Raw genomic sequence first — 13,430 nt, forward strand, 5'->3', positions numbered from 1 at the left:
GACAAACAGAATTTACTTCAAGTGTTTTGTTTCTATAAACCAAAAGCAGACGCCTATAAATATCGATGGGTTTCACATTTTCTGCAACAAGAAACCCAAAAAGAGCAAGCTGCTTGAACTGCACATCTGAAGGGCCGTCATTGTAAATTGCATAAATAATAAAATAATAACATTACACTATCGCATCTTCGCACACACTAAGCTAACGATATAAAAATATATTAAATGTACAAAAAACGAAAATCTTATCGTAAATCTAAAAATAACCTCGAGATAAGAGGCATTACTTATCAGCCCACCCTTGTGTGAAGAAATATATAAAAAAAGCAAATTCAAATTTAGTATTTAATTTCGCCATTTTATAAAACAAATTTATGGCTCACCTAGAATAATCTGACTACTACAAAAAAATTATACAAAATTATTTAATGCAAGAACTCCCGAACCCTACTTATAAATTATAGGCAATTGATATTTTATCATTAGCAGTATCCATGATAAGTTATTAAGTAATTCGAAAAATTTTACCTATAAATTATTTTACTTACTTTACTATAAAGAGTTCTACTCAGACTACGTAAACGCGTCTTGTCTATGTCATTCATGTGTAAGACGAAGACAATACATGCGAGTGTAGTACTCTTAGTCTTAAATAAGGTTACCTTGATCTCTAGAAATTATCAATATTTACATTACACACCAAGGTTGAGTTCCTAAGACCTTGTTAATACTAGTGTAACTTCGCCAAAAGGTAGCGATCGATGGACGTTACACAATCAAATAAAAATAAGCCATTCACACTTAAAATTTTTTTATTTAGTTTGAAAAATATATTGTACATAAAGTAAACTGTAAAACTTAAAATTCCCAAAATCCCAAAATTGGTCATGCTAATCTTTATTCATAAATAAATGTAAAAACAAAATATAAAAATTATTTTACAAAATGGTTTTTGAGAAATACTTGTATTAAACACAACGTTTTAACTACAAGCAAAAAGAGAACTCTATTTAATTCATTTAATCATATCATAATTCTTGTCATTATTTAATTAGAGGGAGGAGGTGGTGGCGGCGGAGGTGGCACAGCTAATAGTGTTTGTAAATCAGGGGGAGGCATCATCATAGTTGGAGGTGTCATTGAGGGTGGAATTTTTGCTTGCTGTTGTTGTTGACTCGGCCATGGTTGAGTAGGTGGAGGCCACATACCAGATACAGTTGTTGGTGCAGGAGGTGCAGGTGGTGGACCTTGTTGCCATGGAGGTGGCATAGATGTTGGTTGGTTGGGAGGTGGTGGAGGTGGTGGCATGGCCCATGGCATCTGTTGTTGAAAATTTTGATTAGCTGGTGGTGGTGGTGGAATGTTAGAATATTGTTGATTTGATGGTGGTGGCATTTGCCAGGGAGGTGGAACATTTATTCCAGGAGGAGGCATGGGTGCTCCATTCATCGGTTGATTTGACCAGGGTGGTGGAGGCAATGAATTTGGTATCGAATGAGGTGGCGGTATTGACATAAGTGGTTTCAATGGTTGAGGCTTATTAAATAACCCTCCATTACTGTTTCCAACAGAAGAACGCATGGAATTATCATCATTTTGTTTTGGTGGTGGTGGACCTTCACCAAGTTCAGCCATCAAAGACATATACTCTTCATCAATTTTATTCTTATCCTGATTAACTGGAAAACTAGCACCACCTGTATTTTTCATTCTACAATCTTTTGCAATATGTCCAGCCCCACCACATTGAGTACATAATATACTGTTAGTAACATTAGGTTTATCTTGACACTAAAAAAATAAATACAATACAAACTTTATTATTCTATACTAAGTAATTTTTAGAGTTTTCATATTATTTGGAAAATAATGACAGCAATTTACTAACTTTTTATAATATATATTTTATATCAATAATTGTGAGCTAAAAAGTTAGGTCCAAATATAATTGTCTTAATCCGTGACAGTTAAGTAATAGTACATACAATAAAACCTTGATAAGTCGAAAGAAAAACTATAGATAATTCAAACATTCTGTGTTACAAATAGACGGATAATTTTTATAACCATTTGTCTAATCTGCTATTACGTTCTGATAATTTAACCCAACAACTTTAATTGTATTAATTATTGTATTTTTCATTTGGTTAATTGTCACTAAATTTGGTATTATTAGTTGCAATCTATCAGTTACCTTTGTACAGTATGTTGAATATAAAAATTATTAATTTTTCATAATAATTAAAAACTAAAATATAAATTACGTACATACATTTTAAAAATCGAAATTTTTTAAAGACCTCGATAAGTCAAAAATTAGATTTCGACAAATTAAGTCTCAATTGTATTTATAATATTTAATTTAAAAAATGATTTTTAGTAGAAATTTGCAATAAAAACGATCACTTAAGTAATTATGGTGCACTAAAATTCTTTAGAATTATAGTAATTTATTGTACTCACCATCCAAGATTTATGGTCAGCAGCACCACAGTTAGAACATCTTGGTCCATCATTTTCTCTCAGTGTACCATTTAATAAAGCAAGTTCTCTAAGTTGCATTCGCCGTAAATCATTTTGACCTTCTGGAACTTCTACACCTTGTTTTATAATTTCTTTTATCTACAAAAAATATGATTTAAACATACAGTTAAATAATAACAAGTGTATAAAAAATACTTTGTTCACAGCTTTTTGAACGTATTCAGGATTGTTTCCAGTTACATAAGCATGTAACGGTTCATCTTCTCCTGGTAGTGGTTGTCCATCTTTACGGGCAACTTTTCCTTCTTTAACAGAACCTTTACCACGGATAATAATTTTTGCACCAGTTTCCTTTTCCATTGCTAGAAAATAAGAAAATAATTCATATAAATTAGATGAAATTTTGATAGAAAATAAACTTATTTTAACCAACATTTCAATGTATTTCCACGTGGTCCTATTAAAAGACCAACAAAATTAATATCAGGATGTTCATCTTGAGGTATCATTACTTTATCACTAACACGAATAACAGGAGGTCTGGAATTTATAATTTATAATTATTAGTTTTTACAGTATTTATTGTTATTTTAAGTATTTACTTATAATCAGCAGGAGGTTTAAATGTAGGATTTATTGTTGCCATGCGTTGAATAAGCCTATGACGTTCTTCTTCCAACTTCTTACGAGTTCGATATTCTCTAGTATTCATTCGCTTACCATCACTGCTATAAATGGGTTCTGGTGAAGGTGATCTGAAACAATATTGGCGATTCTTTCTTGGTATCTAATAATTTGGCTTTAAATTTGTAGTCTTAATGAAAAATAAAAATGTTTAAGGTCACGTAGACATTTTATTATAATATATCAAATTATAAAATGAATGTTCATCATATTTAAATATGATTTTTTTTTATAGATTAGCATCCACTGGAAGAACATGAGTCAACTTCAAAAATTAAAATATAAATGCTAAATAAAAATATTAATGAAAATTGTGATTAAACTTAAAATTAACATATTATGCCTGTTTAGGAAAAATTAATTAATCACCAAACAAAATTAATGAAATATTAATATTAATTTAATCAATTCATGACTGAAGGAAGGTTCCACACATCATTTTTTCATTTTTTGAAGCAATAAACTGAAGTATAAAACTATTAAGTAATAAGTTAATTTAACTTAATAGCAAATATTAAAATTATAATATTAATGATTTTGTGTTTTAAATCTAAAAACAAAGTAGTGGAACTTTCCGTGGTTAATTAATAACCCTAATTTTAAAATAATCCTTTTAGGAATTCTTTGTGTATTCTCTACTGAAAACAAAACAAATGGTATTATAAATGTCAATATTATGATTAGACCAAACCGTATCGAAAGAAGTAGTGCTAAATAATAGTTGATGGATTTCCAAATCAGTCAAACCTTTCTTCAGGATTAGATGGAATGCCCAGTTCTCCTGTCCTCAGCTTGCGTCCAATTTCTTCTATTTGTAGTTGTACTAAAATGTAAACGGGTTAGAATAGGGCAAAAACGCCCGGAAATTAGTACATAACGATTAACATAACTCACAAAATATTTTATAATAAATATTTAAATTACAATAAAATAAAATATTTTAAATCATTGTATTTATTCAGCAGCATATTTTAATATTGTTTTATAATTGTTTAATGATGCCAATTTTATAAAAATTATTTTAATTAATTTTTAAGATTTATATATTAATTAAATTGTATTTGTAAAACATCCATGTATTTCTAAGTATTCATGCATGGTTTAAAAGAGTTTTAAATTACCTATATTGTGAAAAAATATTTGTAAATTTTTATAGATCAGATGTAAGCATACAATTCTTACATTATATTATAACTAAAATGAATACATCAAATATTACGAACAATTCAGAAGCTGAACAATAAGTGAACTATAGTAAATCTAAAAAGTTGATGAGCATTAAAAAAGTTAAAATATTATCATTTTTTATTACTATACTATACACATAATGATAATTTATATTTAATTTAGATTTATATTACTTAAAATTTTAAATATATTAAGTGTAGTGAATAAAAGATAATCATTTTTACAGAATAGATTTGAGTATAGAGTTTAAACTATTATTAAAATTTGGTTTTGGAACATGCAAGTTTTTATTAACTACCATGCCCAAATAAAAATAAATTAAAAACAAATTGAAGACTTTGAATATGTTCTAGTTATATTATTACCTAAACCCAAAAATATACAAATCCTGTTATATTCTTGTACATCGGGTTAGGTAGATAGTAGTCAGTGCGCTGTAAATAAAAAAAATGAATTCTATTCCATAATTTTAAGTACATAATTATTGTATGTACATAGATTGAGTATGCTACTCATATGTTATTCTTCGGAATCTTAAAAAAGTATAAATAACTGAAAATATTAGCCTTATTTAAAAATATAATATAATTAATATGGTTTTAAATGAATATCAAACTTTAAATTGAAGTTTAATACACATGAACTAGTTGGTTTACATCCAATAGATTAATAGTTATACTATAGCTTATAAAGTATTAATGTATTATATAAGACAAGGTAAATAACATCATTAATGCCTTATGTTTAAATCATGTAACAGTTTGGTAGATATTTCTCAGCTAAATATTTCACTAAAAACAAAAAATAATCCTCTTATTACAAAAATACAATATAAAAATGATCTTTCCAATGAGTTACTTAAAATTGCTTGTTTGCCCATACATACCCGGACAATACTGGATTATTTAAATTCATTCACCGTGACTTAATGTTATAGAGTAAAAAACATATTCAACTAAAAACATTATTTTTTCCATTTTTTTCTTTTTTTTTTTTTAGATATTAATGTTATGTCATGCACATATTAAATTAATTAAGAAATGTTGTATTTATATTATATATAAGGATATTGACTTACATATATAAGCTTCCTCCTGTTCTTTAGTGAGATTATGAGGTAGTACTGTGGGCATGCCTGGTATAAACGTCTTCTCCAATTCACTTCCACCCCATCTCGATTTTTTCTTCCGCTTGCGGTCATTAGCATCAGAACCTAAACAATCATATAAATTGTTTATAAAGTCCAATTGACTTTATATAATAATTAATGAACTTACTAGACGATTCACGTTTACTTAATGAACTATCACCATTTTGAGGTTGTACAAACATATTCATGTAGTTATTGACGCCCATGTTAGAGCTCATATTTTCAACCGACACTAAATCGTGAATAGGCTGTCACGAGTTTTAGAAAAACAGAAATAGCCGCGTGTATAGATTATTATTAAATGAAGTTTACACGTACATTACAATTAATGATCTTTGAGGACACGATTTAATAATAATATATTTTATACGAAACTTACCTACCTACGCGAAATCGATATCGATCATTAAGATTAAATTTAATAGACGATTAAGATAAGTAGTTGACTATTGTAGTGTATGATCTGTAAATCATACAATTAACAATTACAATACGTCTTCCGACCTTTAAACAGGGCTCGAGAGTTGAGGTTTGGGTTCGGAATCTGGATTGAGTTGAGCCTGATAAATTTATTGGTGTTTGTTGACGCCTACCAATACTCCTCAGCAGAGCCATTTTTCGTTAAATATTTACTCCATGACATAACCTTAATTTTTTATCACCATACTTATCACTTATTATAATGGTTTGAATTTGAGTCACATGCGTTCGCGTTGTATACGTCTTCGTATGTATATACTTAATTGTAAGTTAAATAATATACTTTTTTGTCGTCGCATTTGTTTTTTCTTTTGATTATAATGTCATTTTTCATACGTAAAAATGTTTCAAAACGGAAAAAACCACCAGTTCGCATCACTAACAACAATATTAAGAAAAAAAAGACACAAAATCAAGCTGACGACGAGATCTCATCTGATTCCAGCGAGTCCGACCACGATGACCAACAACCGTATTCGTCCGAATCGGATAGTGATAAATATATTACGGCAAGTGAGAAGAAAGTTCAACTCGCTAAAAAGTATTTGAGTGAGATTGAGGAGGAGGAGCGTCGCCGTTTAGAGGATGATGACGATGACGAACAAGTAAATAAAAATGTTCTTAAACGGTTAAAAGATGATGTCCTCGATCAGAAAGGGCAATTGAAAACAAAATTGGCTGATGGGTTGTCGTTTCCAACCGATATTGTTGAGTTGCGAAATAGGAATCATGCCAAAGCTATTACTTGCACTGTTATATCATCCAATGACAAGTATGCATATTCCTGTTCTAAAGATTCTTCCATAATACAATGGGATTTAGAAACCTGTAGAGTACACAAGTCTTTGAGCTATAATCGCAAAAGACCTCAACATAATCCAACGCACCACAACTATCCAGTTTTATCTCTTGCAGTTTCAGATCATTATTTAGCGTCTGGAGACAATTCTGGTCTTATTGTGGTTCGTAATCCAATCACGTTAGACTATATTGGGTCGTTGACAGGTCATAAGGATGGTGTTACTGGCTTGATAATTTGTAATGAATCAAACCAACTATTCAGTTGCTCAAAAGATAAAAGTGTCAAGGTTTGGAATCTTGTTGATATGTGCTACATAGAAACACTTTTTGGCCATCAGAATGAAGTTACCTACATGGATATGTTACAAAAAGATCGTTTAGTCACAGCTGGAGGTTTGGAAAATATGGTTAGAGTATGGAAGATACAGGATGAAACACAGTTGATATTCAATGGAACAGGTGGTTCAATAGATACTGTTCAAAAAATTGATAGTGCACATTTTGTCACAGGCAGCGATAATGGTACTGTCAGTATTTGGGGAACATTGAAAAAAAAACCATTGTGTAATGTTGAAAACGCACACGGAATTAATCATACTAATGGCCAACCCAATTGGGTATCTGCAGTAGGAGCTTTAGCGAATTCTGACTTGGTAGTGTCTGGAAGCAACAATGGAACTATCAAGTTTTGGAGGTGTTCAAACAACTTTAAGTCATTATTACCATTATTCGATGTTCCTGTTAAAGGTTTTATAAATGGACTTGTATTCACAAACGATGGAAGTCGATTGATTGTAGTTATCGGCAATGAACATAGATTTGGAAGATGGCACAATGTAACTGGTGTCAAAAACAGCTTGCATGTAATTAAACTGAACTTTATTAAAAAATAAATTATACAAGTCATAACTTATGTTATTTTAATTTTAAAATATACAATTTTATAAAACTTTACTCTTAGAGAGTTGTTGTAATTGTCCATAAACCTTAGAAGGTGGAGATCCAAGAATGAGATTACAAATAGCTCTCATAGCTACTTGAATATTTTGAAATGATCCTAATATATGAATTTTTGAGTCTGCCAACACTATTCTGGTTTTTGTAACATTTTCAATGGTGAACTTTGTTCGACCTCCTTTTCCAGCTAATCGTCCAATTGCACGTGACAAATGATCTCCTTTTAAAGTTTTTACGTCCTTTACCTAAATAAATAAAATATTTATAATGTCATACACAATATAAACAAGTATTAAAATTATAAAATTTAAAATCATCAATAGGATTAAGAATTATTTTTAGAAAACCTAATAATCCAAACAAAATCAATTAGTGTCATTAATTTTTAAAATAATTATACTCGTAATTATAATTTTACTCAAGATAATTTTTTGAATTTAAGATATTTGTGTGTAACCAATATATTTGAGAAAAGACAACTGCCCATTTTTACTTCTAGAATATACCACAAATATCAACAAGTGAGAAGTGACTTACAAAAATACATAGTTCTAACTTAAAGACCAACATTAAAATAAAATATCAAATAATTTTTTTTTAAAACAATAGATAGTTGAAGTAGTGAGTATTAAAATCAATTTAGCAGGACCAGCCGATTATAAAAAACAATCTAAACCTTAATCTAGTTTCCAGCTAGATTATCAGTCTATCTTGAGAATAATAAAATGTAAGGATTATAATTGATCAGTATATTACATTATTTTGCTGTTACGAATACTAGAGGCAAATAGGACACTCGTAATATATTTTACTTTATTTCTACACCTTTTAATTGAGAATCAAAAAATGTTACTGGGACAATAAGTATCCTCAAGTAAATTCACGATGCCAAAGGTAATAGCATATAAATATAAAATAATATATAGAAACATACTTCAAAAGATTCGACAAACAGATTGTCCAGTCTTATTAACGCCAACGCGTCTTCAACTTCGAAACCGTAGACAAACGCCTTGACAAAGTCAGCAGCTTTTTGCAAGTGTTGCGATCCAACCTCATCCTCAAGAACGGGATTTCTGATTTCTACATTTCTGGATTTAACATTAAACCTAATGTCCAACCGAAGGTGTTCGACGACTGGCGTGTAGATCTTTAACCAGTGTTCCTTGAGTGGCGTGAGTCTATGTGACGGTACAGGCACCTTGCGTACCTCACGGTTGTCTGAAGCCGACTTGGTGGACTGGACTTTTCTCAGGGGAATTTTTTTGAGGCTACATGACATACTGAAATTTGAGGATCCTCGTACAGCAATCATATAAAAAAGTACTAATAAAACTCAGCCAACACGATGGTAACTGAAAAGTAAACAGGAATATTCAATATTATACAGTAGTTGTAAACATACACACGTGCAGCTAATTAATGATAAATTGTCATTGATAATCACGATTAAAGATAAGAGTGTCTGATTGATAACACTGATAAGCGATTCAAATTTGAAATTCTATGAAAAAATAGTTCTAATTTTTATTTCGCTTTTTAATCCATGAACGATAGAACCATTATTAGTATTTAATCTTATGCTAATTACTAGATATATTACTATTACTACATTTATAAGTATATCATACCTAAATACTACCTATAGTACCTAGCTCTGGAGTTAAAACCTTAGGTACTCTTGCTCATGTTTTGATGCACATTGGAGTTTACAGACTACAGCATTGAGCTTATTCAAATATTTAATAGTTATTACTGTATAATACATCACAATATATAATATATAACTGTCGGTCTGCCGTCTGGTCATCGAGTTAGAAATTTTTAATTATAATAATAAACTATTAGCTATTGCTCTAGAAGTAGAGTCAATACCGAGTACAGAGCCTGACAGTGTGCACTTGGTCTTCTTTTATAACTTGGTAGACAGTAGTTGTTGTTCACTTGCACATAAAACAGTGATTAGACCAATATAGGTAGTACTTAATGCCCACTCTCGGCACGTACGTCATTAGTCACTGCTACATGTGTGTGGTCATGTGACTAACTGACTTGAGTTTTTGACGTTAAAAATATGTTGATTATAATTTATAGCATCTTAGCAGTTAGCTATTAGCACTCATATCTGACACAGGTTGTCTAGATGTATTTCATAGCGCCTAGCGGTCAGCTCGTTATTTCCTCTATTTAAGTTAAGTTTAGTGATTTTATTTTTGCTTACAGTCAAATACAGAGGTTTTCATCAAAAAATACATATTATAATTAAGTTCCTTTTACAAATTACGTAATTATGCACTCCACTATTAATAAATATTCTTTAATCTGTCATGCTACCAAAAATATATTGTGTGGCTGTCTCAAACGGTATTCGTCTCATTTTGTATATCACCCTGAACCCATCTCCAATGAACTCGGTGAGATTATATTTTTATTAAATTATAACTTCTATTGGTTTTGTTTTATTATTTATTGTTTATCAAATTGCAGGTAAAACTAGTAAAAAGAATATGTATCAGGCAATCAACAGCGCTATGGATTTGGTACTCAGTAAAGATTCCAATAGCGGTAATTTATTATAAATTAAATTATTAATTTTATAAATTTTAAATGATAAATGAAATGTATTATTTTTTTTCATTCATTTATATTTTATACAATTTATTACAAGGAACTTAAATGTTAAATAAAAATTTTGAATGATTATTTTTGTTTTCATACATAAAACAATTTATTAGTCAATATTATTTTTTAAAAATCTAGCCCTTATATTCTGATTTTACTTTAATGAAAAATTTAATGAATTTAGTATTACCGACAAGTATATTATACTTCATTAGTAGTACCTGATGAATAAACTCGTGTATGAATAAAACATACTAATATATTCTATTACAAAACATTAAAACATTATACAACGCTATTTTTCCTGTATGTAAAATTATTAAAATTTATGTTCATTTTCATTAGATATTTGATTGAGATTATCTATCAACTTTATATGTTATTTTAAAATTGTATCATATACAATTAACATTTGTATTATATATGATTGGTAAAGTGTATGATTTTGACTAATGAGTATAATAAATACAATATTATGTTAGGTATAAAGTGAAGAAAAGTCAATGGGTTAAAAGATAAAGAATCATATCTATTCTGTACATAATCTACTCTCATTAATAATTTGTAACCATTTATCTATCTATTTATTATTAAAAATAAACAAATAAATGTTTTGTCATGTCTATACTGAAAGTTTAATTTATACTTTTGTCCTTTTGACAAACAGATAAGTTACTGTCAATTCAATTCAATATACTTGAATGATAAACGTATAGTTTTTATATTTTGGTCATTATATTATTAGGTATTATAATACAAATTTGTATTTTATAATACACTAAATAAATAATAAAAGAAATCAATTTTCACTTTTTTATTTATATATTATTTTTACCATAATACATATTACATAGGCAAAACTAGACAATTTTTTTAGGGATAGGCCAAATGATAAATATGAAAAAAAATTCAGTTTTTAATTTTAATTTTAAATTGTACTAACTATTAAGTTAGTATGATACTATGATATCCAGCCAGTATTAGATCAGGCCATGGCCTGACTTGTCTGACCTGTAGGTTTACCTATGCCATAATGCATTTTTTTTGCATATTTTATTGTAAATGTATTGATATTTTAGTTGTATTTGGTGAAGACGTAGGATTTGGTGGTGTATTTAGATGTACTAGTGGCCTGCGTGAACGATATGGTAAAGACCGCGTTTTTAATACACCACTTTGTGAACAAGGTATTGTTGGTTTTGGAATTGGTCTCGCTGTAGCTGGTACCACAGCAATTGCAGAAATTCAATTTGCAGATTACATGTTTCCTGCATTAGACCAAGTATTTGAATAATGTTGCTTCTATATTAAATCTTAATAATAATACTGAAAAATTGTCATTCAACATTTATTTTTAGTTAGTGAACGAAGCAGCAAAATATCGATATCGTTCTGGTAATTTATTCGACTGTGGTAAATTAACTGTACGTACTCCTTGTTCTGCTGTTGGTCATGGAGCACTTTATCATTCACAAAGCCCTGAAAGTTTTTATGCTCATGCACCTGGACTTAAAGTAATTATTATTTTGAATTTGTGTTTAGTAATTGTTTACTAAATGTCTCAATATTTTATTATATTCAGTTTTTAAATATATTTTATACTACAATATTATTAACATCAATGTTTTTAATATATTTTTACTCTTTATGTTAAAATCATAAATTATTATTAAAGAGTAAAGCCATTAATTAAATTTTATGAATAGGTACACAAACAATATAATAATAGTTTAAAATTTAATTAATTTTTGTACAGGATGTTTAGAATTCTTAAAATATATCTATATCTATATTTTGGTATATTTTCTTGACATTATATTTAATTAATATTTTAACTTAATAAGTAAAATAATTTATAAGTTTTTTGTATAAAAATGATTACAGATTGTTATGCCTCGCAGTGCACTAACAGCAAAAGGATTACTTCTATCTTGTATACGAGATCCGAATCCTTGTATATTTTTTGAGCCAAAGATTATGTATAGATTAGCAGTTGATGATGTGCCTGATGATGATTATGAACTTCCATTAGAAAAAGCTGAAGTGCTGGTTGAAGGTAGAGACATTACATTAATTGGTTGGGGTACTCAAGTTCATGTGCTGCTTGAAGTCGCAGAGATAGCTAATAAGGATTTTGGAATTTCTTGTGAAGTAATTGATCTGGTGACTATTCTACCTTGGGATAAACAAACAGTAGCAAATGTTAGTAGTAAAAAAATTTTTAAATAAACATATTCATTTTTATATTTATTAAATCTATTATTCATTAATTAGTCTGTGAAAAAAACTGGCCGTGCTATAGTGTCCCATGAAGCTCCCTTAACTGGTGGTTTTGGTGCTGAAATATCTGCTTCAATACAAGTAATCAACTATCTGTTATATTAATGGTATGATTTTTAAATAATTATTTTTTTTAGGAAGACTGTTTTCTCCATTTAGAGTCTCCAATACGGCGTGTAACAGGTTATGATACTCCATTTCCTCATGTTTTTGAACAGTTTTACTTGCCAAATAAATGGAAATGCTTACAAGCCATCAAAGAATTAGTTAATTATTGATATATGAATGACAAGATTCTTAATTGTATTGTTACTAAAATTTTATTTTTATTGCATATTAAATTATTTTAATATATTTTTAAAAAATCAAGTGTTTATTAAAAAAAAAAATTTATTTGCTTTTAATTATTGAAAATTAATGAAGTGATCAACTTAAAAAATAACAATACATTGGAAATTATAAATTATATCTTATGAACTATGATAAACTATAAAAATATGAATTGGAAATGGTTTGTTATTTATACTTAGTTTCAGTGGTAGATCTAGAATTTTTTCATAGGGGGGGGGAGGGAGATATAAAATATTTTCGTACATAACATGTATACTGTATAGTTATATAAGCTTTATTCTAATAAATTTACAACATTTAATTTCCACGGCCACGGGGGAGATCTATCCCTATATCACCCCTGTAGATCCACTGCTTAGTTTATACTGTTTATAGAATCTAGGATTCACTAACCATTAGATGAGTATAAAAAAATAATATTTTAAAAGTAAAC

The 13,430-nt window shown here is 28.9% G+C and overlaps 4 protein-coding genes across 6 annotated transcripts; 2 read left to right on the plus strand and 2 right to left on the minus strand.

Moving 5' to 3' along the window:
• Nucleotides 1–794: 794 nt before the first annotated feature.
• On the minus strand, nucleotides 795–6,041 carry LOC114120851 (splicing factor 1). 2 transcript variants are annotated; one of them, XM_027982911.2, is made up of 9 exons: nucleotides 5,890–6,041; nucleotides 5,634–5,754; nucleotides 5,435–5,569; nucleotides 3,916–3,991; nucleotides 3,087–3,239; nucleotides 2,918–3,024; nucleotides 2,680–2,846; nucleotides 2,464–2,622; nucleotides 795–1,791 (listed from the first exon to the last, which is right to left on the minus strand). In XM_027982911.2, the coding sequence occupies exons 2-9, from the start codon at nucleotides 5,722–5,724 to the stop codon at nucleotides 1,048–1,050; spliced, it is 1,632 nt and encodes a 543-aa protein (XP_027838712.1). In that variant the 5' UTR covers nucleotides 5,725–5,754; nucleotides 5,890–6,041; the 3' UTR covers nucleotides 795–1,047. The 2 variants fall into 2 exon arrangements, with proteins under 2 accessions (XP_027838712.1, XP_027838708.1); XM_027982907.2 differs by having other exon boundaries at nucleotides 5,886–6,041.
• Nucleotides 6,042–6,187: 146 nt separating this feature from the next.
• On the plus strand, nucleotides 6,188–7,741 carry LOC114120852 (U3 small nucleolar RNA-interacting protein 2). The gene has a single exon (XM_027982912.2). It carries the CDS (start codon nucleotides 6,307–6,309, stop codon nucleotides 7,678–7,680), a length of 1,374 nt encoding a protein of 457 aa, XP_027838713.1. The 5' UTR covers nucleotides 6,188–6,306; the 3' UTR covers nucleotides 7,681–7,741.
• LOC114120853 (RNA-binding protein PNO1) lies at nucleotides 7,650–9,515 on the minus strand. Of its 2 annotated transcripts, XM_050206775.1 has the most exons (3): nucleotides 9,376–9,515; nucleotides 8,679–9,099; nucleotides 7,650–7,989 (listed from the first exon to the last, which is right to left on the minus strand). In XM_050206775.1, exons 2-3 carry the CDS (start codon nucleotides 9,057–9,059, stop codon nucleotides 7,729–7,731), a joined length of 642 nt encoding a protein of 213 aa, XP_050062732.1. In that variant the 5' UTR covers nucleotides 9,060–9,099; nucleotides 9,376–9,515; the 3' UTR covers nucleotides 7,650–7,728. The 2 variants fall into 2 exon arrangements, with proteins under 2 accessions (XP_050062732.1, XP_027838714.2); XM_027982913.2 differs by lacking the exon at nucleotides 9,376–9,515 and having other exon boundaries at nucleotides 8,679–9,159.
• A 234-nt stretch (nucleotides 9,516–9,749) lies between these two features.
• On the plus strand, nucleotides 9,750–13,015 carry LOC114120843 (2-oxoisovalerate dehydrogenase subunit beta, mitochondrial). Its single transcript, XM_027982894.2, has 7 exons — nucleotides 9,750–10,158; nucleotides 10,232–10,309; nucleotides 11,446–11,648; nucleotides 11,725–11,880; nucleotides 12,251–12,568; nucleotides 12,641–12,727; nucleotides 12,784–13,015. Exons 1-7 carry the CDS (start codon nucleotides 10,035–10,037, stop codon nucleotides 12,922–12,924), a joined length of 1,107 nt encoding a protein of 368 aa, XP_027838695.1. The 5' UTR covers nucleotides 9,750–10,034; the 3' UTR covers nucleotides 12,925–13,015.
• Nucleotides 13,016–13,430: the final 415 nt, after the last annotated feature.

This window comes from Aphis gossypii, chromosome 1 (assembly GCF_020184175.1).
Source record: "Aphis gossypii isolate Hap1 chromosome 1, ASM2018417v2, whole genome shotgun sequence".
NCBI classification, from domain to species: Eukaryota; Metazoa; Arthropoda; class Insecta; order Hemiptera; family Aphididae; genus Aphis; species Aphis gossypii.

What these genes read in the sequence shown, in the direction of transcription:
- LOC114120851 (XM_027982911.2), bottom strand. Translation starts at nt 5,724, where the DNA reads ATGAGCTCTAACATGGGCGTCAATAACTACATGAATATGTTTGTACAA. An exon ending in CCATCTAATCCTGAAGAAAG is followed by an intron (nt 3,240 to 3,915) that starts GTTTGACTGATT and finishes ATATTGTTTCAG; the next exon opens with ATCACCTTCACCAGAACCCA. An exon ending in ACGTGGAAATACATTGAAAT is followed by an intron (nt 2,847 to 2,917) that starts GTTGGTTAAAAT and finishes CTTATTTTCTAG; the next exon opens with CAATGGAAAAGGAAACTGGT.
- LOC114120852 (XM_027982912.2), top strand. Translation starts at nt 6,307, where the DNA reads ATGTCATTTTTCATACGTAAAAATGTTTCAAAACGGAAAAAACCACCA.
- LOC114120853 (XM_050206775.1), bottom strand. Translation starts at nt 9,059, where the DNA reads ATGATTGCTGTACGAGGATCCTCAAATTTCAGTATGTCATGTAGCCTC. An exon ending in TGTTTGTCGAATCTTTTGAA is followed by an intron (nt 7,990 to 8,678) that starts GTATGTTTCTAT and finishes TTATTTATTTAG; the next exon opens with GTAAAGGACGTAAAAACTTT.
- LOC114120843 (XM_027982894.2), top strand. Translation starts at nt 10,035, where the DNA reads ATGCACTCCACTATTAATAAATATTCTTTAATCTGTCATGCTACCAAA. An exon ending in TGTTTCCTGCATTAGACCAA is followed by an intron (nt 11,649 to 11,724) that starts GTATTTGAATAA and finishes ATTTATTTTTAG; the next exon opens with TTAGTGAACGAAGCAGCAAA. An exon ending in ATAAACAAACAGTAGCAAAT is followed by an intron (nt 12,569 to 12,640) that starts GTTAGTAGTAAA and finishes TTCATTAATTAG; the next exon opens with TCTGTGAAAAAAACTGGCCG.